The sequence below is a fragment of the Magallana gigas genome, chromosome 9 (genome assembly GCF_963853765.1).
Source record: "Magallana gigas chromosome 9, xbMagGiga1.1, whole genome shotgun sequence".
Lineage (NCBI taxonomy): Eukaryota > Metazoa > Mollusca > Bivalvia > Ostreida > Ostreidae > Magallana > Magallana gigas.
Genome location: NC_088861.1, coordinates 23454711 through 23482558, shown reverse-complemented (window position 1 = coordinate 23482558; position 27848 = coordinate 23454711). Strand labels below are relative to the sequence as shown.

General features: G+C 32.1%; 1 protein-coding gene across 2 annotated transcripts; it reads left to right on the top strand.

The window, feature by feature from the left end:
* The first annotated feature begins 73 nt into the window (after positions 1-73).
* Positions 74-26364, top strand: LOC117690647 (uncharacterized). 2 transcript variants are annotated; one of them, XM_066070791.1, is made up of 21 exons: positions 74-127; positions 1010-1732; positions 1808-2116; positions 2429-2728; positions 2860-3144; positions 8508-8795; positions 9285-9317; positions 10139-10261; positions 10425-10637; positions 12049-12342; positions 13316-13546; positions 14140-14301; positions 14493-14575; positions 16339-16605; positions 17087-17249; positions 17558-17656; positions 22558-22763; positions 23513-23648; positions 24257-24487; positions 24611-24778; positions 25588-26364. In XM_066070791.1, exons 2-21 carry the CDS (start codon positions 1129-1131, stop codon positions 26223-26225), a joined length of 4833 nt encoding a protein of 1610 aa, XP_065926863.1. In that variant the 5' UTR covers positions 74-127; positions 1010-1128; the 3' UTR covers positions 26226-26364. The 2 variants fall into 2 exon arrangements, with proteins under 2 accessions (XP_065926863.1, XP_065926862.1); XM_066070790.1 differs by lacking the exon at positions 74-127 and having other exon boundaries at positions 984-1732.
* The last annotated feature ends 1484 nt before the right edge of the window (positions 26365-27848 follow it).

Here is a 27848-nt window from a genome sequence, read left to right as displayed (position 1 = left end):
AAATCAAATGCATAAAATCCAAAGACCACGAGTTTCAGGTGTGCAATCGGGTGTAACGAACTCGAAGGGTTTATATACCAGGTACCTGTGTGACGGTGCATATTTACCAGCGGTGTTCAGCTTAAATGTAAGTAAATTTAGAAAAAAATCTACTTTCGTTTTAGAAAATGGTAATATTTTTCAAAGATATTGACAAATTAACAACAAATATACATCTTTTTTAAAAATACTTTTGTGATCAATAATACGTACATAACAGCATAATAAAACAAAATGTTAAGTAGTGATTTAAGAGGGAAGTGCGGCCATCTTGTACACTTGAGGATGAGAATGTAAAAAGTTCTTGATCTGCCTTGTGTCTGCCCGAAACTGGTTTAAAACTGATTTAAAATTGTTCAAAATAAGTCTGTAGCTGCGCAATTCTTCAGCCGTTTTAAGTGATTAAAAAGGCATTGTCCTGTTCTTGTATGCATAATTTGCATACGAAACATGTAGACTCTCATATTTATTGCTTTTATACCTTTTTGTAACATTTTTGGTCAGTTTCTGATAGAAACAAGCCAGTTCAAGAATTGTTTACATTTCTATCCTCGAATTAACTGTGTAAGATGGTCGCATACTCCCCTAAATCATTATTAGCTTTTTACTGAATAATATTTACATTTTCCAGTGTCATTCTCTGTGAAAACACTACTGACGGGTCGATTATGAAATGTATAGCCAAAAATATTCCATCAATGACTTTAAATGTTTAATCATACAATTGCTGAAAATGATAAAGACTTAGTAAAAAGGAGCCATTCTTTAAATATTGTAAAGTGATAAAATACGGTCGAGCGTGATCAACTCTTTCATAAAGGCCTTCGGACTTTCTTGGATTTGATCACATCCGATAAGGCTTTATGATAGATTTGATCCCGCCCAACCGTATTTTATCCCTCATTATACTAAAAGAATAATTTCTTATTTCTTAATTTCATACAATTTACACTATATTGTAAACTGATAGATGATGAAATGATGACGAACACGTGAGATGAAAAGAAAACTAATCAGCATACTGATCTGAGCAACTTTAAAGTACAGAAGAAAATAAACGTACGATAAAACTATTAACATTGTATCATAATGGCATCTTTTTGTTCATCATCAAATGATAAACGAAACTTCCAGTGGATAACAGTGGCCAGTGTTGAATTAGTAAAACTGCCACTTATAGACATTTTGGCCAGTTATATTAAGCCTCTGGACCTTTACCAAAAAATTAACTCATGTTCAACTTTGAAACTTCGGCCAGAGCAACGAAAGATCTGCCTAATTAAATCACCTGGTATTCCTGATTACAACAAATTTGATGTAACTTTGCTCTATACGCTCATTCGCAATTTACTAGAATGCTGTTTACAATGTCCAGCTCAAGGATGGGGGAAAGAGCCAAAGACCACGGATATAGAAATAAGTGATGACATAGAGCGTCTTAGATTGTTTAGAAACAACTACTACGCTCACGCCGATTCTGCATCAGTTCCTGATAAAGAATTTGAAGATGTGTGGGGAAATTTAAAGTTGGCTATTAAACGAATTGCATGTAATTCAAACATTATGTGCAATATGGATTATGAAAAAGAGTTGAGAGAGATAGAACGCTCAAAATGTACAGAATACCAGTTGGAGACCTGCAGGATCCTTTTACAAGCATATGCGGGCTTACAAAAACAGACAGACAGTAAAGGTAAGTACTTCACAATTATATGACCAAAATGTTTATTTTAAATAATGGAGCATGTAACTTCAATGACTTTTTCAGATGAACCAGACATTTCCATAGTACATGTAGGTGAAAATGAAAAAAAACGTGGAGAAACAGCTCTATTTGAAGCAAATGTGGAAAAGGTTAAATCCTTAAGTTGGACTATCACATGGTATAAACACAGAGGAGACGACATAAAACGTATTGAAACAAGTAAGGAGAAGTACAGGGGAAGTACAAAGAAAGGACTTGTCATAAAATCCGTATGTAAGGAGGATGAAGGAGAATACCAGGCTGTGCTCTCATTTGAGTCGAATGGACCCGATTATAAATCTAAAAATACCATTCGTCTCTATGTATTAGAAGGTAAAGTTCAAGAAGCGAAATTCATTAGAGTTAACATTTTTCACGCAAAGATCTACTTTGTGATCCACTTAATGCAAATTCTCTTCTCATATAATTTATAAATAAAACGTCAAAGGAATTAAGACTTTTTGCAATCCCGTCGTATGGTGACTAAGCAAGTTATATTTAACGATATATATGTGGATTTGTTAAGCCAATCAAACAAGAAATACATTTTATCTGAATTGATTGGTTTTTTGTGTATTTCTATGTGTTTTTTTTACTATGTGTTTTTAAAAGAAAAATTGAAAGTTCCTGCTTATTTCTTTACAGACGTCCCTAGTGTTAAAATATTCGTGAAGTCACCAGTTTGTTTTGGATCGAAAACAATCATTAAGTCAGAAGTTTCATCAACAATGACACCTGAGAAAATTGAATGGCAGAAAAGCAAAGATGGAATTGATTTCCACTGCATTAAAGAACCTAGTTTATTTAGGACTACTGCCAGATTTGAATGTCCTTCTTATGTGATACCAAAAACAACTTTTACCGACAAGCTTTATTATCGTCTTCTGATTTGGAATGAAAACGGAGAAGGTGTCAGTAACACTGTGTACCTAGACGTCACAGGAAGTATGGCTTTATTCCCATAGTACTATTTTTCTATATAGTATATAGATTTTCATTTCTATAGCATTTTTGTGGACATTGTGGATTGACATGCAAAAGATAACACATGAAAATTCATCATTTTATCTATGTAGATCCACCAAATATCATGACAAGTTTTAATACAAACATCAAAGACAGATCAGTAAAATTGATTGGCAACCTGTATGTCTATGATGATTCGCCTGGCATTTTGGAAACGTTTTGGACAAAAAATGAAAAGAAGATAAACCCGGAAAAAAGTGGCGGGAAACTTTCTGAAATTAGCAACGAAATTCCATCACTTACTATCAGTAGCGTGAGCCCTGACGATGCTGGTGAATACCGACTTACTGCTACAAACGCTGTTGGATCAAGTACAAGTGATGTCATCGTTTTAGGTATTTTAGTCGTTTATAAAATATATATTTACGGTGTCCAGCGACTTTGTCTGTGATAAAAGTACGAATCAGTTTTGTAATGTTTTGTCCAACGCATTTCATCAATGACTAGTTCAATATTTCAATATAAGTAAATTAAAGGGCTTTTTACAACGGAATTAATGTAAGTAGGGATTATTTTTGCTGGAAATACGCAGGGTTGGTCAAAGTCATAAGTAGAAAGATCTTTAATATGTAAGCCTTATCCATTCTTATGGTTGTCATACATGTTTTTCACCGAATGCTAATGTAAACTTTATTTCTCTTATAAGCGCAATTAGGAGTTTCACTATTCTGAAAATCATGCTTTAGCGAACAGTATATACCATTCGCATTGTTTATTCGTCTGTTAAGTTTTCTTTATTTTATACGGCGGCGTACAAGGGCCAGATGAAAAAATAAATAATTCTTATTTGTTCTGACGAATAAGTTATTTGTACGGACGAATAACGATTTGTTCGGACGAATAAGTTATTTGTTCCGGACGAATAAATTATTTGTCAAGACGAATTAGGATTTGTTCGGACAATTTAGTTATTTGTTCGGACAAATTAAGATTTGTTCGGACGAATTAAGATTTGTTCTGACGAATTAGGATTTGTTTGGACGAATTAAGATTTGTTCGGATGAATAAGTTATTTGTTCGGACGAATAATCTATTTGTTCGGACGAATTACGTATTTGTTCGGACGAATAAGTTATTTGTTCGGACGAATTAAGATTTGTTCGGACGAATATGTTATTTGTTCGGACGAATAAGTTATTGGTTCGGACGAATTAGGATTTGTTCGAACGAATTAGTTATTTTTCGGACGAATTAGGAATTGTTCAGACGAATTAGCTATTTGTTCGGGCAAATTAGGATTTGTTCGGATGAATAAGTTTTTTGTTTGGACGAATAATTTATTTGTTCGGACGAATTAAGATTTGTTCGGACGAATTACGTATTTGTTCGGACGAATTAGGATTTGTTCGGACAAATTAGTTATTTGTTCGGACAAATTAAGATTTGTTCGGACGAATTAAGATTTGTTCGGACGAATTAGGATTTGTTTTGACGAATTAGGATTTGTTCGCATGAATAAGTTATTTGTTCGGACGAATAATCTATTTGTTCGGACGAATTACGTATTTGTTCGGACGAATTACGTATTTGTTCGGACGAATTAAGATTTGTTCAGACGAATATGTTATTTGTTCGGACGAATAAGATATTGGTTCGGACGATTTAGTATTTGTTCGGATGAATTAGGAATTGTTCGGACGAATTAGCTATTTGTTCGGGCAAATTAGGATTTGTTCGGACGAATAAGTTTTTTGTTCGGACGAATAAGTTTTTTGTTTGGACGAATAATTTATTTGTTCGGACGAATTAGGATTTTTTCGGACGAATTACGTATTTGTTCGGACGAATTAGGATTTGTTCGGACGAATTAGCTATTTGTTCGGACGAATAAGTTATTAGTTTATATGAGGAGTAATTTAGACTATCTGCTCTGGTAATGATGTAGATGAAAAAGGGGGGATCAAGCCACCCCTTTCTTTCAAATGATAAATTGCTAATAATATAGACATAGGTGTTATATTATCTGACATGTATGCAATATCTGACATATTTTGCTGTCAAGCTCAATTTTCAAATTCTATCTATCTAAAGGATTGGAGTTATATTATCATGGTGCCATTGGTTTCCGATATTCTAAAACTAATGTTAACTCTAATGGTTGTCTCTTTAGTCAACTTTGAATCTATTTCATTTTTAAAATCAGACATAGCATAAAAAAAAAAAGGTCGATACAAAATCAGAGTTAGTCGTCATCATATGCTGTTTCTATCTATAAATAATCTGGATGCCGCATTCGACCGATGAAAATAGGCGCCAGATGTTTCCGATAGTATGATTCATAAACAATATTTGTCAATAATAGTTAATAATTAGATACAACCTTTGAAAATATTGTATAAAATTGTCAATTGTTTTGTAATCTTTTATTTCACCTTAAATCGTCCAATTATTTTAATTTTCCCCAGAACTTGATTCAATCAGTTATGATCAATTGTATGATTATTGATAACGTTTCTATTTTTATTCCAAACAAAAGAAAACTTTACAAAGCCATATGATAATTTTAACATGTAAATACGTCATCAGAGGTCTATTTGACGGACGATAAGTATTTTTATCATTAAATTCTATTTTTATTATTTTTTTTATATTATAGTTATGATGTTGGGTTATTTTGCTGACTTTATATTATAAAGTATAAGTAAAAATTAGTTTGTTTTATAGTCACTTAAGTAATTGTGCGATTATTACAATTCCACCAAGCATATCAGTTAACTCTGATTGTATACATGTATATGTATAAAGTTAAGGCGAAAGATAATTTCGTTTGTCCAGTGTCCCAAGTAAACAGGAGAATGACTACATTTCCAATATAAACATCGACAATCGAAATCCACCTGCGGAATCATATAATTATGACTATTGGAAACATTTCTTCTGGCATTGCGCGAAAAAAAAACTTATAGTTACCAAAGAAAAAACCTGCGCTGCCTAGAGTTGGCATACATCTATACGCAGATCTAGAGCCGGGGTGGTCGGAGGGCCTTGGACCCCCACCCCGCAAACAAATTTATCTCTCAGACCCCCCCACCCCCACCCCATCCCGGTCAATTTTTCTGGACCCGCGCATGATCATGTAAACTGATTAGACTTTTCACATTTATGCATCCATGATTATGACATCTCTCTCTCTCTCTCTCTCTCTCTCTCTCTCTCTCTCTCTCTCTCTCATACATGTTCAACTTTTAATAACGTATTCGTCCGAACAAATCCTAATTCGTCCGAACAAATAACTTATTTGTCCGAACAAATATCTAATTCGTCCGAACAAATCCTATAATTCGACCGAACAAATAACTTATTTGTCCGAACAAATATCTAATTCGTCCGAACAAATCCTAATTTGTCCGAACAAATAGCTATTTCGTCCGAACAAATCCAAATTCGTCCCAACAAATAGCTTATTCGTCCGAACAAATCCTAATTCATCCTAATTCGTCCGAGCAAATAGCTATTTCGTCTGAACAAATCCTAATTCGTCCGAACAAATAACTTATTTGTACGAACAAATAGCTTATTCGTCCAAACAAATCCTAATTCGTCCGAACAAATCCTAATTCGTCCGAACAAATAGCCATTTCGTCTGAACAAATCCTAATTCGTCCGAACAAATAACTTATTTGTACGAACAAATAGCTTATTCGTCCAAACAAATCCTAATTCGTCCGAACAAATCCTAATTCGTCCGAACGAATCCTTATTCGTCGGAACAAATAGCTATTTCGTCCGAACAAATCCTAATTCGTCCGAACAAATAACTTATTCGTCCGTACAAATAACTTATTTGTCCGAACAAATATCTAATTCGTCCGAAAAAATCCTATAATTCGTCCGAACAAATAGCTTATTTGTCCGAACAAATAACTTTTTTGTCCGAACAAATAGCTAATTCGTCCGAACAAATCCTAATTCGTCCGAACAAATCCTAATTTGTCCGAACAAATAGCTATTTCGTCCGAACAAATCCTAATTCGTCCGAACAAATAACTTATTTGTCCGAACAAATATCTAATTCGTCCGAACAAATCCTATAATTCGACCGAACAAATAACTTATTTGTCCGAACAAATATCTAATTCGTCCGAACAAATCCTAATTTGTCCGAACAAATAGCTATTTCGTCCGAACAAATCCAAATTCGTCCCAACAAATAGCTTATTCGTCCGAACAAATCCTAATTCATCCTAATTCGTCCGAGCAAATAGCTATTTCGTCTGAACAAATCCTAATTCGTCCGAACAAATAACTTATTTGTACGAACAAATAGCTTATTCGTCCAAACAAATCCTAATTCGTCCGAACAAATCCTAATTCGTCCGAACAAATAGCCATTTCGTCTGAACAAATCCTAATTCGTCCGAACAAATAACTTATTTGTACGAACAAATAGCTTATTCGTCCAAACAAATCCTAATTCGTCCGAACAAATCCTAATTCGTCCGAACGAATCCTTATTCGTCGTAACAAATAGCTATTTCGTCCGAACAAATCCTAATTCGTCCGAACAAATAACTTATTCGTCCGTACAAATAACTTATTTGTCCGAACAAATATCTAATTCGTCCGAAAAAATCCTATAATTCGTCCGAACAAATAGCTTATTTGTCCGAACAAATAACTTTTTTGTCCGAACAAATAGCTAATTCGTCCGAACAAATCCTAATTCGTCCGAACAAATCCTAATTTGTCCGAACAAATAGCTATTTCGTCCGAACAAATCCTAATTCGTCCGAACAAATAACTTATTTGTCCGAACAAATAGCTAATTCGTCCAAACAAATCCTAATTCGTCCGAACAAATCCTAATTTGTCCGAACAAATAGCTATTTCGTCCGAACAAAAAACTTATCTGTCCGAACAAATAGCTTATTCGTCCGAAAAAATCCTAATTCGTCCGAAGAAATCCTTATTCGTCCGAACAAATAGCTATTTCGTCCGAACAAATCCTAATTCGTCCGAACAAATAACTTATTCGTCCGAACAAATAGCTAATTCGTCCGAACAAATCCTAATTCGTCCGAACAAATCCTAATTCGTCCGAACAAATAACTTATTTGTCCGAACAAATAGCTTATTCGCCCGAAAAAATCCTAATTCGTCCGAACAAATCCTTATTCGTCCGAACAAATAGCTATTTCGTCCGAACAAATCCTAATTCGTCCGAACGAATAAGATTGATTTTTTTTCATCTGGCCCTTCCACGCCGCCGTAATTTTACAATTGAAAACTACTTTGTCTATATGAAATAAATACATGTAAGTAGTTGACAAAACACACCTTACTTGTACAAACTAGTACATGTATATATACAGGCTTTATTAACATTGGGATGTAAAAAACATTATTTTTCCTCAGTATTTTTAATTCTAAAATCTGAACCAAAAACGCAAGGTTGAAACCCTACTAAGGAGGAAGTCTACTAGTTAGTGATCTCCCCCTCCCTCCTGGGCGGATGCTACTTTATAGCCAGTTTTTCGGGAGGGAAAGCTACTATTGGGAAAAGTTGCACAAAATTGCGTTTTAAACGGATGTCAGAGACGTTATGACGACGTTTATAACGATGTAGCTTTCCACCTGAAGAAGTTTTTTATGGTACTTTTAAATATTATACCGACAATTAGAATGTTGTTAAGATCTGTTATGACATAATGTTTTTATACTTTAACATTGTTAATTTTTAATGAACATTTCTTTTAAGGTAATCCTGTTATATTTCTGGAAAAAATTGAAGATAAGAAAAATGGACGCCACAGTATAACTGTAATGATTAAATCTTTGCCTGCGCCTTATCATGTTCAGTGGAGTGCAAAGAATAAAGATGATGAACACTACACACCTATAGATATAAATACGGAAGAGTACGAAGGAACAACGGTATCTTTCCCTTATTCTGTGTTAGTTGTAAAACAGAGAGATCAACTCGAGAAAAAATGTTTCAAAATAGAAGTTACAAACTTCATTGGAAAAACTGTACATGAAATTTCTGGTAAGAAGGCTAAACGTATGTTTATATGTTATTTTCAAAAAATTGACAATGTATTTCTAATTCATATCCAAACTATCGCGATGCAAGATGACTTCTACATGTCGAGAAATGTATCAAAGAAGTCAGAGAGTTTTGAGAGAGATATTCATAATTAATCCATGGCAATATTTAACAAATCTTTGGCTTGTACAAATCAGACGTGTTGCATAAATCAACCTATTCCATTTCCAATTTATCACAGTTGAAAAAAATGTTATAAAAGCCCTGGTATAATGATGAATTGAATGACCAGAAAAAATCTTTTTCATGATAAGAATAGTATAGTTTTAGGCTATGAATCGTAGAACATAAAGAGTACACCAATTCAGTCACTAATGTTAATCGAAAAAGGTTATGTTTAAAATATCAAAAACAACCATAACATAACTACGCTTTAATCGTAAATAACAGTATGGATTATGTGTTCATATTTAATTTTGTTCATACTAGGTGAAAACAATCCAGTCGTACTCAGAACCACAGGTAAGGGGACTATATAACATGAAGGGGCCCTGACCTGGCTTCAAAGTTCATAAAAGAAATAATTAGAAAACAATGGTCCGTTAAAAGGGCATGGCAAATTTATTAATATATAAAAACTCAATAGAGTTTTCGCAAAAAAGTACAGGATTTTTTAATTTGTATGGTTTTGCAAATATTTAATTAATATACAATTCATAATTCATTTATATGAACTGTTCCAGTATCCTGTTCTGTTCATCAGCAAACAAAACTCTGAAGAGTAACAGTTCATTAAACACATTCATATTTGCTTGTTTCTGTTTAAAGATACTTAAATAAAGTAAACCAACACTTTTTTAGGAATACATTTTTTCATGCATTATGAGTTTTATGACAAATATTGATAATGTATCATACATGGTCCTCCAATTTTTAAAAATAAATTTTACAATATCCCGAATAATGTTGGGATCTGTCAATTTTTGCGAACCAATTATAACAATTACATAATTCAAATCATACCTTTTATACTTTCATATTTTATACCCAGGTGACCATTTGGGCTTAGGTTGTAAGCTTACATCATATTGTTGTATATAAAACATTTAACTGAATTCTATCAGCAGTTTTGATGTAGAATGTCATAAACGTTAGGAAAGAAATAAAGTGTGAAAATATCAGTAAACAAATGAACCAGTAAAAAATATCAGTAAGCAGAATAAAACCAGAGGTACCAGCTTATTAAAAAAATATGGCAAAAATTATTCCTTTTTTAAAAATATTTTGATTCAAAATTTAACTTGTTGAATACTTATTTGCATCTTTATTTTCTTTTTGCTTAGATAATGTGAAGGAAACGCCGTACAATGACCATGGGGCCAGTGTTAGGTTTACCAGATTAAATAACATTCTGGCCGATGAGTTTCCTCTTGAAAAAGTGGAAAAACTGAAATTTTTGTTGAAAAGTAAATGGTTATTTTTATTCAATTAAGTTTTATTCAATACTTTCTTTTCCAACAGCATTTAATAAGTAATTGGTTAAAATTGACTAAAATGAAATTATAAGATGTAAAGTTACTTTTATTTATAAATAGTTTTTTAAACAATGAAAATTGTTTATATTTTTAGCTTCTAACAAAGTGAAAAATCGAAGATCCGTCTTGGAGGCAACATCGGCTATGGACTGTTTAACGATTCTTCAAGATGAACAACTTTTCACACAAACGGATGTTATTTTTATGCAATTTCTGTGCAGAGAGACAGAATGTTTAAAATTGAATGACAAATGCATAGAATATGCAGAAAAACAGAAAGCATTGTGCTTTTTTGAAAAACAATCAGGTAATTTCTCAGTCGATTATGTAGAATATTTGTTATGTATACGTTTATATTGTTAAAATGATAGGATTTACTATTTGTTTCATCAGTTCGAAAGGAAATGATATTTTGTTCTTTAAAGAGTATTGCACATTTCAACACATTTAAATAACTTAATATAATATATCGTATTTTTCCGAAGCATATGGTTGGTCGATTGCTGTTACATGATCATACTATAAATTCTGTTACACACCCTACTATAATAAAAATATAAAATTAATAGACCTCACTATACTCAAAATAGATTTTCGTGACAAAATACTGGTTTTGGCACGAGCGTGACTGTAACGTCACAATAGCGAAATCAACGCCTTTAAATTTTGATACAATTTTTTCTGTAAAACTTTTGAGGAGAATTTATTTTTGATTTATTATTAAAAAACAATTAAAACCTTTTGATATCGGTCAATACATGTTTTAAAGACCTCATCAAAAGGCTATTGTATACATGGTTAAGGGGAGACAAAACACTGATCACGGGACTTTAATTGATCATATGACATAATATATTATAGAATATACATAGATGGGAAATAAACACTACAGACATTTATGTTGTTTTAAGTTATTTCAATAATATATTAAACACTTTCTGTTGACTTATGCATTCAAATCAAATCAGTTATATTTTTAAATAAAATCTTGCTAAATTTTTAAAAGTTTATTTATCGAAATTTTATGAATTTTTTTTTTTATGTAGATGTACAATATCACAAGTGAAAAAAGGATAATATTTTGGTTTTTTAAAAAATAAATTTGTGATAATACCATGTAAAAATGCTAATATTATAATTGATTTTAACATTTTGTAATATTTTCTAAATAATTATATAAGATTTACAAATACATGTAACTTCCATTAAATATTTCTTACCCAAATCAAAAACCTGAAATGTTCATAAACATTTATATGAAAACATCTTTGCACGGCAAGAAACTTGCCATAAAAATAATACATATTGTATATGACATCTTAAAGCAAAAAAAAGAAAGAATATAAACAAATAAAAAAATATATGTTTTTACACTGCACCATCCTGATTATCCTTAATGCTTTACTTTCGACTTAATTATAATTTACATATTTTTAGAATATTCAAATTTTGACAATCATTAAATTCCATTAATATACAAGTAATTGTGTGATTTTGTGCATTAAAAAAAGTTGGAAAGTTTAATAACAATGAATCATAATTTAGAAATTTGATTGCGCTTTGGTAAGAATTGCTTGAACTGCATACTTGTATGTCTAAATTAAAGCGCACTTTATCTATTAAATGGTGTAATTGTTATAATTCTCACTCAAATGTATACTGAACAATTTATAAGTTTATATGTATCTTATTTATTATCTCTTCTTTTCTTATTATAGTTAATGGATGCGTGGATGTACAATTCCATGTACAAGGAGATATATCTGGTTACACTAAAGAATTTATTCGAGAAGTTATAGAGACAGTTGCTGCTATTCTGGATTGTAAAGAAGAGGACATCCATCTAAACGCTGTCCGATATTCCAAAAGTTTTTTCCTTTATCTCTCAATAAAGAAGGTTTACATAAGGAAACTGTTAGCTTTGAAGGAACAAGACCGTCGCAACCTCAAAATCCTTAACATCGACTATTTGAAAATAGACAAAGAAACTATTTATTTAAACAAAGAAGAAGGTGAATTTAGAATACAATTTGTTTAGATTTGAGATAAGCACAACTCTTTTGATTATTATTATAATCTCAAGGTAAAGGCCATATCGACAGACAAGCAATCAAATTGAATTTATGATATTTTTTTTCTTTTAGTATATTCAACCACTAAATCTAAACGCTAACCAAAAAATGCCATTTTTAATCAGTTTTCGTTTGTTTAAATGCTTTATAAAATTCTGCAAAAGAGCATTATGTTCAAATCATTTAAGGCACGTTTCATTAACATTTATATGCACATTCTATCGTTTTACTTCGTCAACAGTGAGAGTAATATGAAACTATAAACTATACAATTATCGATCAAAAAGCAGTTGTTGTTCATTTCTCAATTACTTGTGATAATCTAAAGATCTTTAGAACTTTTTTTAAAAAGTGTGCCGAATTGGGGGGGGGGGGTGTTTTTTTTGGCGTAGAATTTGCAATAGCAAATTATTATTTTTTAACCATATAAATATATATATGTAATATACACCAATTTTAGTACATTTACGAAGAATTAAGAAATCAATTATTTGGTTCTCTTTTGGAATTATCTCAAATAACAGGTACAATAACAACAGGAATACCGGTTACATGTATATAGAAAATTGTCATTTTCCGCACTTCAAAGCAGATTTAAAAAATACTACAGTAGCGATTTTTCTCAAATTTTTATATGAGATAAGAATAACTTTGTATTTTCTACCTTATATGTAAAAATACTAAATTCTACAATCAGGTTAAAAAAAACTTAATATTTAAATACGTTTAAAATTTCAATGGGGAGAAGGATCTACATTTGAGTATAATTGAAACAGTTCTGTTTAAAACATTGTTGTTGGCAAATTTGACATTTGACATCATTATTGACATATACCAGGTTCTTTAAACTTGTATATGGGAATTTCGAATCGCCGAAGAAAGTAATTTTAAAGATTTTTGTAAAATCTTTTAGACAACAAAATGGAGTACAGAATTAGAAAGAACTCCGATGCCGATGTAGACGAAATGGAAACTGAACAAGCTTTGAGAAAAGAAAATAATCGCAAAAGGAAAGTGGAAGAAATTGATTCCGAAGAGGAACACAAGAATCTTTTAATAAAAAATGATGACGTTGAACTGTTTTCTGATTTTGAACGAAGGGATATAATGTCTGATGATGAAGATGAACCAGTAGATAACCAAGGTAATAAAGAGACAATATTTTATTACGGGAGGTGTCTAAGTAATAGTTTTGTTTGCCGGTGAGGATTTAATCCGCATATGCACATTTGCACAGATCAAGCTTGCTTTAATTTTAGTTAAAACTGAAAATGCTCAATCAGTTCTTTCTGCATTCATTGTGGTAAACAAGTCCTTAAAGTTTATAAGCTTTTGAAATATTTTACAATTAACTGTGGTTTACACATCTTGAAACCGTATTTATACTACTAAGTATATACATGTACATATACTACGTCTTGCATTTGCAAACGGTTGTTTTCGGTGGTATTTTAAATATATATTTTACATATATATTTTTGCGTTAACTATGGTTTACAGATGTGAAATATAGATTAACGTCGTAGCTGAACAACCTAGTTTATCGATTGTGAAAGTAAGTTTAGCTAATTTTTGTTTGGCGTATCAAATACAATTAATGCATATCTGTTCATTCTAACACGTAAAATGTAACAGTAATTTGTTAGAAATTTTGCATGTGGTCCCACAAAAAATGCTATCCATAATTGTGCTAAACTATATTGATAATTGAATATAAACGACGTTTATTATTTGTAGAAAATATAAAACCTCGCGGTCTTAATCTTCGCAACTACCAAGGGGAGCTAGCAGAGAACGCAATTCAAGGAAAGAACACCATTGTCTGCTCAGGAACAGGTACCGGGAAAACCCGTGTGGCATTTGCCATCATTGATGACCATATCAAGAAACATCCAGAAGGTATGAGATCACAGTTGCATGTACCATATTTACTCTATACTTTGAATTCAAGCACTCTTTAGTTCTAAACAAATATTGATTTAATAAGTATTTAAAGATGTAAACCTTAATTAACATAACCAGTAGTTTACAATAATGATGATGTTAATTAGATAATGATGATGATGATGTTACATGTACATTGATTACAGGTAAGGTGGTAGTAATGGCCCCCACAGTTCCACTGGTTAACCAGCATTACATGGTCCTGAGACGTCTGTTGCCTCATTTAGTGGTAAGTTAATTGTATACTGTTAGTTATATAGGAAGTTCAAGGTATTTTGATGACACTCCATGAAAACATGACTTTCATGAATGGACTTCATTAAAGGTATACATGCCGTTAGAAATGAATATTTTAAAAAGAATGAAATTTTTGCGTTTTTCGAATTTAGCTACAAAAGTTATAAACTTTCTGCAAATTACTGGCATACCGTTTAAATCAAACGTATTTAAAAGTATTGAATATAAATTCTAATTAATTTATTTACTGACGGGGTCAGTAAGTAACCGCCAAACTTTGAAACATCCATGAGCACGTGATGTGACAAGCTAATTTTAGAACGTAAACAAGATAGCGACGCAAATGTAACTAGGTCGGTCTGTTGGCAGTGGAATAACGCGTTCGAAGAAAAAAAACCAGAACGTTCTAAAATAAAAATTAATATTCGACTTTGAGTGTTCGACGCGTGTTAGAAAATTCATGTTTAACTCTGAGCTTGCCGATGTAAAGCAAAATAATGATCCTCGTAAAATAATGACCGGAAGTCTTTTTCTTTTAAAAAAAAAGTCCAATTATTCTACGGCGGGGGGGGGGGGGGGGTCATTATTCTTCGTCAAAAAATGACGACCGGTTATTTTTCTACAAAGGCCATTATTCTCCTCTGCACTTGCATTTTGTTATTGACAGGTGGGTCACACAGCGGTTTTTTATTTCTTTGTTTAATAAGACATTTATTCATAAAGAAAAAGAAGCTTATGTCTTTTGTACGATAACCATTGTCTATATAAGATAAAACTTGTATAGCTATTACTTGATTACTTAAAATGTAAAATAATGGTCAATTGCAAAAGAGTTCTCATCGATTGCCATCGACAGCGATACGCAACTATCCTCATAAAATGCCAATGACAATTTCTGATGTTTTTTCTTTAAACAAATCTGTCATATTACTTTTGCAAGCTGCTTTTCTAAATAAAGCTTTTCTAAATTACTTTTCCCGCGCACATCCACCTCAAACGTTATTCATTATGAATATGCATAGGTGAATCGCCGTTATTCATTTCAAATTATGGCTAGTACCTTGTTGATATTCATAAAAAATTACAATTTAAAAAAAACAACAACCTGGTTTTCAACATCGCAAAATTGCCTTTATAAACGGCATATATACCTTCAAAGCTTTCAACAATTTCCATATACCGGTATTTTTTTTAAAGGGGCATGGTCACGATTTCGACCAAGAATAATTTTCCCCCCGATTTTAATGTTTACAATGCTTACATAAGGCATTTTTAATAAGCAACCAAAATTTGAGTGTTGTTCGTTTAGTTATAAGCAAGTTACAGAGCTTAAAATTCTTTACTATGTAAACAAAGCTATTGTTAACATATTGAATGTTATGGTAATAATTCCACTTATAGACTTAAAATGAATGTGGTAAACAAAATGTTTATTTATGAATAAGAAAATAGACAAATCAACTTTAAAAGATTTTTTTACTGATATATTGAACCTATGTAAACAAAAAAGGGCACGTGCCTTGTTTACATGACAAAGAATTGTGCGCCCTGTGTCTTGCTTATATCTCTACAACTGACTCTCAGATTTCATTTGATCATGTAAAGCATTTTAGATAATAAAAACAGAAAATGAAAATTGACCAAAATCGTTACCATACCATTTAAGACTATATATTTTTTAAAATATGTAGTATGATAAAACAAACTGACTGATTCTGATTTTATTAACACTCATTAATTCATTAATTGCTCCAGGAGAAAACCCTGAAAATAACTGGTGAAAGTGAAAGAAGTGAACAGCTCCACATGTTCGTGGGAGAGTACCAAGTTTTCCTTCTTACACCAGCCATCTTGGAAAATGCTATCCATCCGGAGAAGGATGAATTCATTCTGTCCAAGTTTTCGCTGATGATATTTGATGAATGTCACCATGCCTGCAAGGGTCACACCTACAACCAAATCATGCTGAAATACCACATGATGAAAAGTGATCCACGGAAGGGGAAGGCAAAATTGCCTCAGGTATACAAATATTATAGGGGTAATTGTATTGTTACATTTATGAATGCACTCAAAATATGCACTCTTAAAACCTTTGCTAAGGTCAGAAGCCTAAGTGCATTTTTTCTTATCAGCCAAATTATGCATGCATATTTGATTACTATAGGGCCCTGCTATGACCATATCTTATAGTGATCAGTCTGTATTGGACAATATCTAATCTCTCTCATATTAGCCTTATCTCACTTATATTGCCCATAAGGAGTGCTTAATGGTAAAGGGTGTTTAGTGACCTTGAACCAAGTTTCTAGGTGAAAGGTCAAGGTCCAGAAGGCCACTTGTTTATTATAGTCGAGTCCTATAAGATGGCCATAATCTTAGTGGTGTTAAATTTAAGTAAAATAGTTAAGTTGAATTTTATACTTATATTATTTGACAGCGTGACGGCCGGGTTCTGTATGTTACAAACACACCCAAAATGAACCCCTTTGTTTATTCTTAGATTGTGGGTCTGACAGCAACACTTGGTACCAACAAGGCCAACACTCCAAGCAAAGCAAAAGAGCACATCCTCCAGGTCATGGCCAACTTAGATGTCCATCTGCTGTCAACTGTCATCAAATACAAAGATGACCCACAGTTAAACAGAGATCAAATTGATATTGGTAGGTGTAATATATTAATGACTTTTAAATAAAAATGATTTCTCAGCACACCAGCTGAGAACCTGCAAGTATTAATTCATATTCTTTCAGATTAAGGTGTAAAATGCATAATATTGTCAATGAGCTGAATATATTTTTGCTAGTCATTTTCTTTTCTCATTTATATTACACATTTTCTTTCAATGGGACGCTCTGCTTGGGGTGATCAGAATGTAAAGTAAAAATAATAATTATTCCAAAAATGGTGAAAAGACTAATGAATTTGAAACATTATGGATGTTACTACAGTGTATGTTTTTTATTTGCAGAAAAAGTCAAACTTCTACAGGATGTTAAAAATGACACAGTTCATAAAAGAATTGAGGAAGTAATGGAAGAAATTGAGAAAATCTTGGATGAGGAAAAAGGTATTAAGAGGACAAGATTTTGTTCTTGCAAGATCCTAATCAGGAATACGCACACACGAACGCACACACACATAAATATATTCAAACATTAAAATGCTTTCTTTGGTGATTCATTCGGGATACGAAGGTAGTGACATTGCAGAAAAAATACAAAACCCGCGTTAGCGGGTTATGTAAGTTTTTTCTGCAATGATCACTAACTTCATAACCCCAATGAATCTTCAAAGAAAGCATTTTATTGTTTATATGAACATCTTTCTTTAAGCTAATCGATGAATTAATTAGGAAAAGTAAGTAAAATTTACTAAACTAGAGCAGAGCTCGTGGCAAAGCCCCGAGTAGGTCTTCCGTTGTTGCTGCGAGTTGAAAATATATGTTATATGGTGTCAAACGATTATAATGACTATACTTTCAGTTCTGCTTTTGTTATAAAAACGTGTTGTGATTGAAAGCCTGTATATAAAACGTGTTTTGAAACAAGAAAGGAAGAAAATATTTTAGGAAAACTATTTGTCGAGCAGAGTTTATGTAATCGTTTCAAACATTCTTTAAAAAATGAGATGTTTAATGGCGAGTTAAATTTTCAAAGGGTAGCAAGCATTGTTATAAACAGTATGTACTGGTGATTCATGTCAGGAAGTGTATTTCTTTTTTAAACTAAACCCGCCTACAAAACATGTAAACTTTTCTCAAAGATAACTTCTATATTAAAATATTTCTAAATTTTTTGAAGACTATGTGCAAGTTTAGAATTGCGTGCTGACAAAATTTACAGACCCTAAAACGTACTACTACACCAAAAAAGCGTGCGGCCTACGTGCGAGAAACGTTTCGTGTAAACCTTTTAGAGTTTCATGTAAACCGTTTAGCGTTTCGGGCAAAGCGTGCGAGAACCGTGTGAAATGTTCATCAGATTTCATTCGGAACTCTCTGACAAGTTAATTGTTTCAAAATGGCGCCCGTGTTTTACATTACTTTAACAAAATTGAATGAATTGTTAACAAACAAAAGAAAGGTATATGTATTAAAAGACGACTAGTTACAGAGTAAATGTATATTTAACGTTTTCATGCGATGTTTCAGTACTGAAACAATATTAAAATTCGCTATACATAAAAAATATTAAATAAGTTAGTGCAAACATGATTTCTATTGGAACAAACCTAAATCAACTTTAACTTGCACGATCATGTTTTGATAGGCATGTATTTTTATTATTTATTTACATCGATAACTCCTACTGATAACTCTTACTGAGACCATTCGGCTGTGTACAAACAGCACACATAACCTCGGACATCGGGTGAGACCTGCACCTGGCTGAACCTGTCAATCAAACTCTGTGTATTTGTTTTCATTGGATGGTCAGGCGTCTCTCTTTTGTAAAAAGCCAATGGAAAATTAATGACTTCAAGGTAATCGGAATCAGTATTTGATGAAGCACACAATTTAAATGATAGAAAATTTATTAATTATTTGAACAAAATTAAATGTAAACATAGATAGGAAATAAAAAAAATAATTATTATGGGAACCTATACGCATGGTACTCAATTCAAAAAGATTATATTATGATTTACATAACAATTGATGACCTGGGGCTATAAATGTTCTGAGCTGTGTGCGCTGAAGCGACACAAGATTCTCGGTCGCTTGCGGCAATTGAATTAACACAGACTGGCCGAATAAACAAAGGGATGGGAAAGTGAAACAAAATGTTACACATAAGAAGAATCCACCAAAAATGATTTTCGACAGATCTTGTTATCTTTTCCCCAATTAAAAAAAAATCCAGCGCGAGCACCTGTCAGCGGGGCGGGAGGAAAGGGGGGGGGGGCAGCAATGAGTTCGCTTCCACAATGAAACTACAGAAGTGATTAATATGTGACCGATAGAATCTAATCTAAAGTTGTTTAAACTCATGTGAATTTTTTTAAAATAATAATCGAATGCCTCAATTCAGGGCATTCCTTTATCGTGCTAGCCCCTACCGCAAACATGGAACTTTGATTATAATTTGATTTCAAGTTTAAACTACCTTGTACGCTATCGTATAAATCAATGCTTAATCAACTGTACAAGTAAAATCAATTTATATTTTCGTCTTAAACCAATATAATAGTTGAAAACATAATAAAATATAGTTGTGTCCGTGCAAAATATGAAACATAAACGCGTCATAAGGTACATGTAGAAGAATACGAACCGACGGCGGATCACTTATCCACTCGCGCCGGATCTCCTCAGCCATGTGCGATGGATGATCATCATTTAAAGGTTTAATATTTGAAGGGGGTGTTGATTTAAAACATTAATTGTACAGTTTTTAAAGTACTTTAATTACCTGAACAAACGAACCATTAGTTTATGTCTAACGATTTTTCCGATTTGGAGTAATATCGTTCATTAATATTCATTTACACTCAAATATTTAATTAAATATATATACAAGTAGGACAAACTTTTATAACATAAAATTAAAACAGTTCTTGTATATACGGCTATATTAACTCAAACACGTTCATATGCATGTAAGTGTAAGTCGCGGTGTGTGAATCTTGTGTATTAAATAACCGCTTACCGCTAGGTAATGCAGCCGTGGCTGATCTCCTCGGCCGTGGACGAAGAATAGATTACGTAAAGGTACAACGCACAGAAACGCACAGCTCAGAACCAAGGAAGATTTGAAAAGTTTGCAGTATAATGACCTTACTCTATCAAATAGAAGTTATATATTTTAAACTTAAACCCCACAATTGATCTATGTCTATTATTGCTTTAGAGAATGACATTGCTTTTATTAATTAAATGAACTATTTCTTACTTGACATCCACTTGTTTAATCCACAAAAGATTTTGTGTAATCAATACTAAAACAATTCTTGAGTTCGCGGCTAAATAAACTCATATATGAGAGACGCAACTCTCGTGTATTAGATAACCGCTGACCGCTAGGTAGTCCAGCCGCGAGCATGGTAACCGATTTTCTCGGCTGCGGGCAAGGGAGAGCTTACGTAATGGTACACACACACACACATGCAGCTCTGATTCAAGGTAGATTTTAAATGCATGGAGTTAATAACTAAAATGTAATGCACAGAGTTTTTTAATTCCAAATTTTGTGGTTTACTAGAAAAGAAAAAGAATGTTTTGTTTTCCAATTGCCGTTTTTAATGATTGTGCACTATAAGAACTTAACAACAATGACTTTAACTCATAAAGGAAAAGCTAATACTCCAACAACAAAAAAAATTCTTATGAATTAATGCCTCCAGTATAAACCAGCATACTTTCTGCGGCAACTTTATGCCAGTTGTACGCACAAAGACTTTCGTTAACTTGTCAAATGAAAACAGGTACATGTCAACATGTAAAGCTTTTTACACTCATACTACACAAATCACTTACAAAATAACATTGTTACGACCTTTATGAGATCCCAACAAACAACTTTTCCAGCGACAGCCATATCAAAATCCTAACCGTTTTTGAGTTATTAAGCAAAAACTTTTAGAGGCTATTGGCCCTTAATTTAAGGGGCCAGCCCTTTTTTATTGGTGTTAAATGAAAGCCCTTGATATTCTGCACAACTTTTATTCTACATGTCTTTACAAAATATTTTTCGTTAAAAAGATATAAAGGAAAATTTGTCTAAATTTTTGCACTATTTGGAATCCTGTTTTTTGACCCCTACCTTTTCCTAAATAAAAAACGTAATCTAAAAACAAAAACTAATGTGCACCACTACAATGTCTCTGCTATTCAAATTCGTTGGATTCCCATTCCCTGCTATCATAGTCTCGGAGCCTTTGTCTGGAAACCAAAGGCCCTAAAAAAATTTAAAAGGGGAATAACTCGTTACCGGAAAGGGAATTCTAACTTTTATGAATTGATGAAGATAGTGTTTTGTAAAGTCCATTAGCCCTGAAAATTTGAGCAAAAACCGTTCAGAAATGAGCACGATATGAAGCCTCAAAGTTCGCGTCTAGGAAGAAAAAAGAAAAAAAAAGAAAAATAAGAATAATCTTAACCAGCACAATAATAGAAAGGTCTTCCGTTGGAAACGGAAGACCTTAATTACTGTTGATATACGCAAGTAAGTTAGCTAAAAGAAACAGCCAAATCGTCTCCTGTGAGACTTTGAGTCTGACATCGTCATGATTATTTCGTGCAGTCCGTGATTTTTCTAGGTCGCTATAGGTTTGGACCAATCGATAAACAGGGCATGCCGATATCTGCCCTGTCATTTTCTTGTCAGTTTCAGCCGCTGTAGATTTCGACTAATCGATAAATGGGGCGTATAGATTTCAGTCTGGCTATTTCTAAAGAGCTATGAATTAACTATAAGTTTTCGTAAGAAATAGAGGGAAAATACTTGGGAGATGTATATATATATATATATATATATATATATATATATATATATATATATATATATATATATTCCGATATCATTTCAACCGTATGTTCAGGTATACTGACAGAATTTAGAAACCATTTTTTATAATCTTTAAGCAATAAAATTTTTAGTTAGTTGATTGAGGTTTCACCTCAGTACCATTACATGTCACCTCATTAGTCCAAGGTTATTAAGATTCATTTACTTATTTGTCCTCATCTCCAGAGATGAGAATAAACGACAGGAACGATGGCTAGCATTGCATATTTGAAGAATGTGAATGATCTTTGGTCATCTTTGTCACATGCAGAACAAAGATGCCAATTACTGATATCATAAGTTTCTATAAATGTGAAATGCAACAACTTTCAACCAAAATTAAGTTAATTAAGTGAAAGAAAAAGATGAATTAAGCTTAATAGTACAAGTATATTAAACCATCAACAACCATCTATTATCGGTTGATATTGAAGTTAATATATTTCCTTTTTCAATTGAAAAGGACACTTAGATGCAGAACATGAAGATGAGGAAGAGATATTGAAGACGTTGTCGAGGAAACCAAATGCTTACAGGACAATTGAAGCCAGCAGGAACTCACAACAATATGTGCAGTGGTGTTGTCGTCTGCATGATAAAGCCATTCCAATTCTGTCTAGAAAGCCCGGTCCTTCTGAAAGAATACGACTTGGTGGGGAGTATCTGAAGGTACTGTATTGGGAACCATGGGTTTTAACTTTAAATGCTTTCTACTGTAATTTATAATACCCATTTTAAGTATAATGCAGTATTTTTCAGCATACCAAAAATGGGCATACATTGATGTGCAAAGCAATCACATGATGAATATGTTTTGAAGAACATGTTTTATCCTTAAAAATACCATGAATTTAGTTATTTTTGCAATAATCTGCTTTTTTGTGTTTGATTTCATTGCTTTTATATAAAAAGTAATTTTTGCGATTAGAAATGTTCAAATTGCAAAATTGTCCGAGACAAATAAAAGAACTTGAACATTGAACCCTATTTTGTGACATGCAAAAAAAAGCTCAGATATACCGTATATACATGTAGATATAAAAAATATAAATTGATGAGAAAACATAAACTGTTCCAAAGCAGCTTTTAATTTATTTCTTATAACGTTCTTTCATTCATTGTAAAAGAAAAAATTATGGCAATTTAATTGACTTCTACATTGACATTAAAATGTACAAAAGTTCAATGTCAAGCAGAATTATAAGTTTTAAGCACACCAGTCTTATTAACTAGGTAACATTTTTACACTATACTAATTTTTTTTCAATATAATAATTTTATCGCCCAATCAAATAAACTGTTACAACCAGAACTTGATTATTTATGATTGGATATCATTTAAGTTAATTTTTTTCAAATCTTAAGAAAGTTTAGATGAAGTAAGTTACTCCTAATGGTTAATGTATGAATTTTTTCAGAAACTGAGTGAGTTGCTGGAGGTAAATGACTGTTTGACAGGAGACATAGCTTTGGAGGTTCTGAAGAAGGAAGTGGAGGACATCAAGGTGGAAAATGTCACAAAAAATGAGAGAAGACTTGCACATCTGATGATCTGTAAGATGGCAGTTGCTAATTAGTTAACCATTTACTCTGTCAAAATAATGGTTCATATAGTAGCTAGTGGTTACAAAATTAGTTTCTGTAGACAGGGTATATATTTTCACCTCGTGTTATTGTCGCCATTGGCTTTACTTGTAAATGGTGTCGTTCTGACAAAGTTGTGTTCAAATATATATAATTTGAGACAGTGGAGATTGCCAAGTCTCGATTTTTCCCAATTACAACGAGAGTGAAAGGGGTTAAAATAAAACTGGGGCGAATATTTACCTATTTACAGTAGTCATAAAAAATCAAACTTGATTTGACAGTAAAAACTTCCTGAGTAGAACGGACCATGTTTGTGTAGGAATCGATGAAGTCTTAATTGGATGCTAAAATTTGAAAGGGAGAAAATCTTTTGCCATCAAAAAAGGATATTTATGTTTGCCCATATTCATTTAGCCTTAGGGATTTATGACTCTTTATGTCTTAGATTTGCAAGGATTTATACTTGTTCTGCCTAAATATGATTCTTTTGTTACGTTCCTAATTGCTATGGAATTGTGCAGTTTTTGAACCAGTTTGGTACTTCAAATGTTAACATGTTTCCACTAATTTTTCAGCTCTGCAATCAGATCTACAAAAAATGCAAAGTCATTCCTTCGCTCACAAAAATTCTGCAAAAAACATTAATGTTCTTTTGAGAACAATGGAGGACAATATCCTAAAAGACAAAACAAATGGTGGACCAACACAGTTTATAATTTTTGTAAAAACTATAGAAGTGGCTAAACGATTGAGTGAAATTTTAAAGATCAAGGCTTATACCTGTGAAAGCCTGACTGGAAGAAAAGGTAAGGCATCATAAACATGAAACCATGTTGAGATATAAAAAATTTAAAATTTAAAATCCTTATAATAAAATATGTAAATCTTTTTTCACTTTTTGTTCTGTTTTTTTTTTTTTTTTTTTTTAGCAATGAGCCAAACAGATCGAGATAACACCACGGATAAATTCCTTGAGAAGAAAATTCATGGAATTGTTGCAACCTCAGTGGCAGAGGAGGGTATAGATATCCCAAACTGTGACCTAGTTATTCTGTATAACTATATTGGAAATGAAATATCGTATAAACAAGCCATGGGTAAGATGGTTAATATAGTTGTGGTTTTGGGGGTTTTTCTTGTAAATGGGTCTGCTAGAACAATACTAGTGAATTCTCCTTTGGACATTTTCCGTAATGAGAACCGCACTTTAAAGATATTAGTAAATTAAAATACTTTTAGTACAGATGATTAAATTTTGACGACTAGCTATGTGGAACTGCTAGAAAAGATAGAGGGTTTAAACAAAACCGCCAAAACACTAGAAAAACTGCAATATTTTCAATAATGCTTTTTGAACCAGAATTGGAAAATGTAATGTAATTTCAATGTACTGCTTTCGGCAGAACAGTCAAATTAATTTAGTTACAACCAGAATTAAGTATAAATCTAAATTTTTAAAAGCATAATCAATAAGGTTTATATGAATTCAAAATATTATTCTCCTTGTAATAATATATATGTACATATATAAGTTGTATCCCATATCCACAAATTTTTTTTTAGAAAAATGAATAATTCTAATGTTTTACATTTGTAAAATATTTGGCAAATGTAACAATTGAAATGATATATGTTCAACAGTACTTTGATTTTAATATATCTGTAATCATTGCTTGAATTTCAAGGTAGACTATCAGATTTAAAATCAAAACCTCTATTAAGGCGCATTTAAAATACTAGTAAATGAAATTAAGTTTTACATAATTTAATTTGATTTCTGATTATTATTATATTTTTTACTTTATTTTCACAAGTTACAATATTGATTGCAAAATTGATATGAAGATTAATTTATTTTGGCTTTTGTTATTTCGAAAAATTAACGAAATATTACTTGCTTTAAAAGGGCGAGCAAGAAAATTGAAAGCCAAAATCCTTGTTCTGGGAAAACCCTCTGACTATGACAGAGAGACTATCAACAAGGCCCGGATAAAATACATGGAGCAGGCTGAAGAAATGATTAGATCTGATGAAAATGTTGAAGGGAAAATCAAAAACATCATTGAAGAAATGGTTGCAGAACAAGAGCTGAAGATGCATATGTTGACAGCATCACAGGCAGAAACAAAAGCAGAGGGCGCTGCAAACTACAGACTGATTTGCAAATGCGGTCATTTTGACATTGATTGCGGTGTACTGCGCTGCATTGATAACACATATTATGTTGCGCTTGATGTCAAGTTGTGGGACAAGATTGATGAAAAACCTCCGACAAAAAAGGCCAATACAAATCCAGACATGCTCATGCATGCCGAGTGGAATCACCAGGGCTGCCAGAAAAAACTGGGAACCATCTTTTTGTATAAGGGTGTTCCCCTGCTTTATCTGTCTCAGAAGTCCTTCAGTTATGACACTAAAGCTGGACATCGTCCTTTACCAGTCCAGCAGTGGAAGAAACTACCATTCCAAGTTCCAAAATTGACCACCAAGGAACTCTTGGAGCACCAGAAGTTGCGGGAAAAGAATGCTGATGGAAAAAATTGATAGACAATAATTATTATGGTTACATGCATTGTATTTAGCACAATAATATAATTTTTGTATTAAATTCCTTAATGTCTTTATTTTAATCAAGGCATGTTGTGCCTCTCTATTATCGTCAGGTCATATTACTGTAAATTCCAATAGAGGAATTCATTTCATTGTAAAATCGCGAGAGGCAATCCTCGCAAATTTTAAAATCTCGCTTTTATTTCTCAGACAGTTTTGATCTTAGGAGGAAATTATAACCAACAAATTAGCGATGGCGATTTTATATTCAAGCGATTTGATACAAAACGGCGGAATCACGAAATTAAGTACTCGCGTAAAAGAAGGAATTTTCAGTATTTCTGCAGTTTCATACAAACATGAGGTTCAAAATACCAGTAAGGATTATAGCTAATGACATTTAACCATTTTATCCAATTGATGTCATAAAATCACTTTTTTTTTAACAAAACGAACATTAAAAGTATGTAATTTTGAATAAAACACATTGCTAAAGAAAGTAATAACGTCCTATCAACTAAGTGAAAATAAAAACCTGCGCACAATCATGTGCAAACGAATTAGACTCTGCATCGTTAATCTCAAAGAAGTACACATTAAGATACAATGTAATTATTCAAATGCAATACGAAAAATTGATTTACATAGAATATGAGGTGGCTCTGACGATTTAGATATACAATTTTATCTTCTTAAAACATATAACGCTATATAAATTATTTTAATAAATAACGTCTAAACTATAAAAAAAAAATTACAGTAATCACAGGCTTAAGATTGTAAAATTTCAATTGATGCAAAATACTTACACTATTTTGTCATTCATCATTTAAGATCAAGTAATCAAGTTAATGAAAATATTACTAATCTTCTGAAACATTTATGTATAGTTATAAATGTTACATACCTCCGGCCGAAATCGGAAAGTCAAACTAAATGTAGGAGAAAGTTTGCATCTGTTTTAATTATATTTATACTTCATTAAAATAATAGACTCGAAATTTTGGGCTTTAAGGTAGTATAAAACAGATAAGCTAAATATTTCCTATCATTCAATTTTTCTGAAATGTTTATATTTTTTTCTTTGGAATGAAATCTTTTAATACGTAAAATTTGAAAAAAAATCTGACCTCACAATGTTTGCCCACATCGCCCCAAACCTACCATTGGAATCTCCTTTCAGTAGAGTGTAAAATGAAATAGTCATCGTTATAATTTTTTATGCCATTAAGTTATTTTTCAAGATATTACAAATATTTGTGATGCTATTTTAACAGGAGACCTTGTTGCCTAAAGATACTGAAATAAATTCTAACTGGATTTTTCATGCGATATAATGTAAAACTAACGCTCGTGAATACTCTTTTAAAACGAAAATTTGCAGCACTTAACGGTATCTAAAAAGAAAATGTATTATTCAAATTTGAATGAAATTTAACAGTATGATTGTTATGACCCTGTAATAAAAAATATATCAAAATAAAGAAAATTTAACTATTGGTTTTAGATTGATTAAGGTTTTACTATATTTGGCGGAGGTATAAATTGATAAAAATCCTAAATGATGTCATCATATTTGACCTTTGACCTGTTGATATGACCTTGAAATTTGTATGA

Excerpts from the sequence above, each read along its gene's own strand:
- LOC117690647 (XM_066070791.1), top strand. The coding sequence starts at position 1,129 with ATGGCATCTTTTTGTTCATCATCAAATGATAAACGAAACTTCCAGTGG. Across the intron at positions 12,343-13,315 it reads TTATTTAAACAAAGAAGAAG|ACAACAAAATGGAGTACAGA; the intron begins GTGAATTTAGAA and ends AAAATCTTTTAG. Across the intron at positions 14,576-16,338 it reads GTCTGTTGCCTCATTTAGTG|GAGAAAACCCTGAAAATAAC; the intron begins GTAAGTTAATTG and ends TAATTGCTCCAG.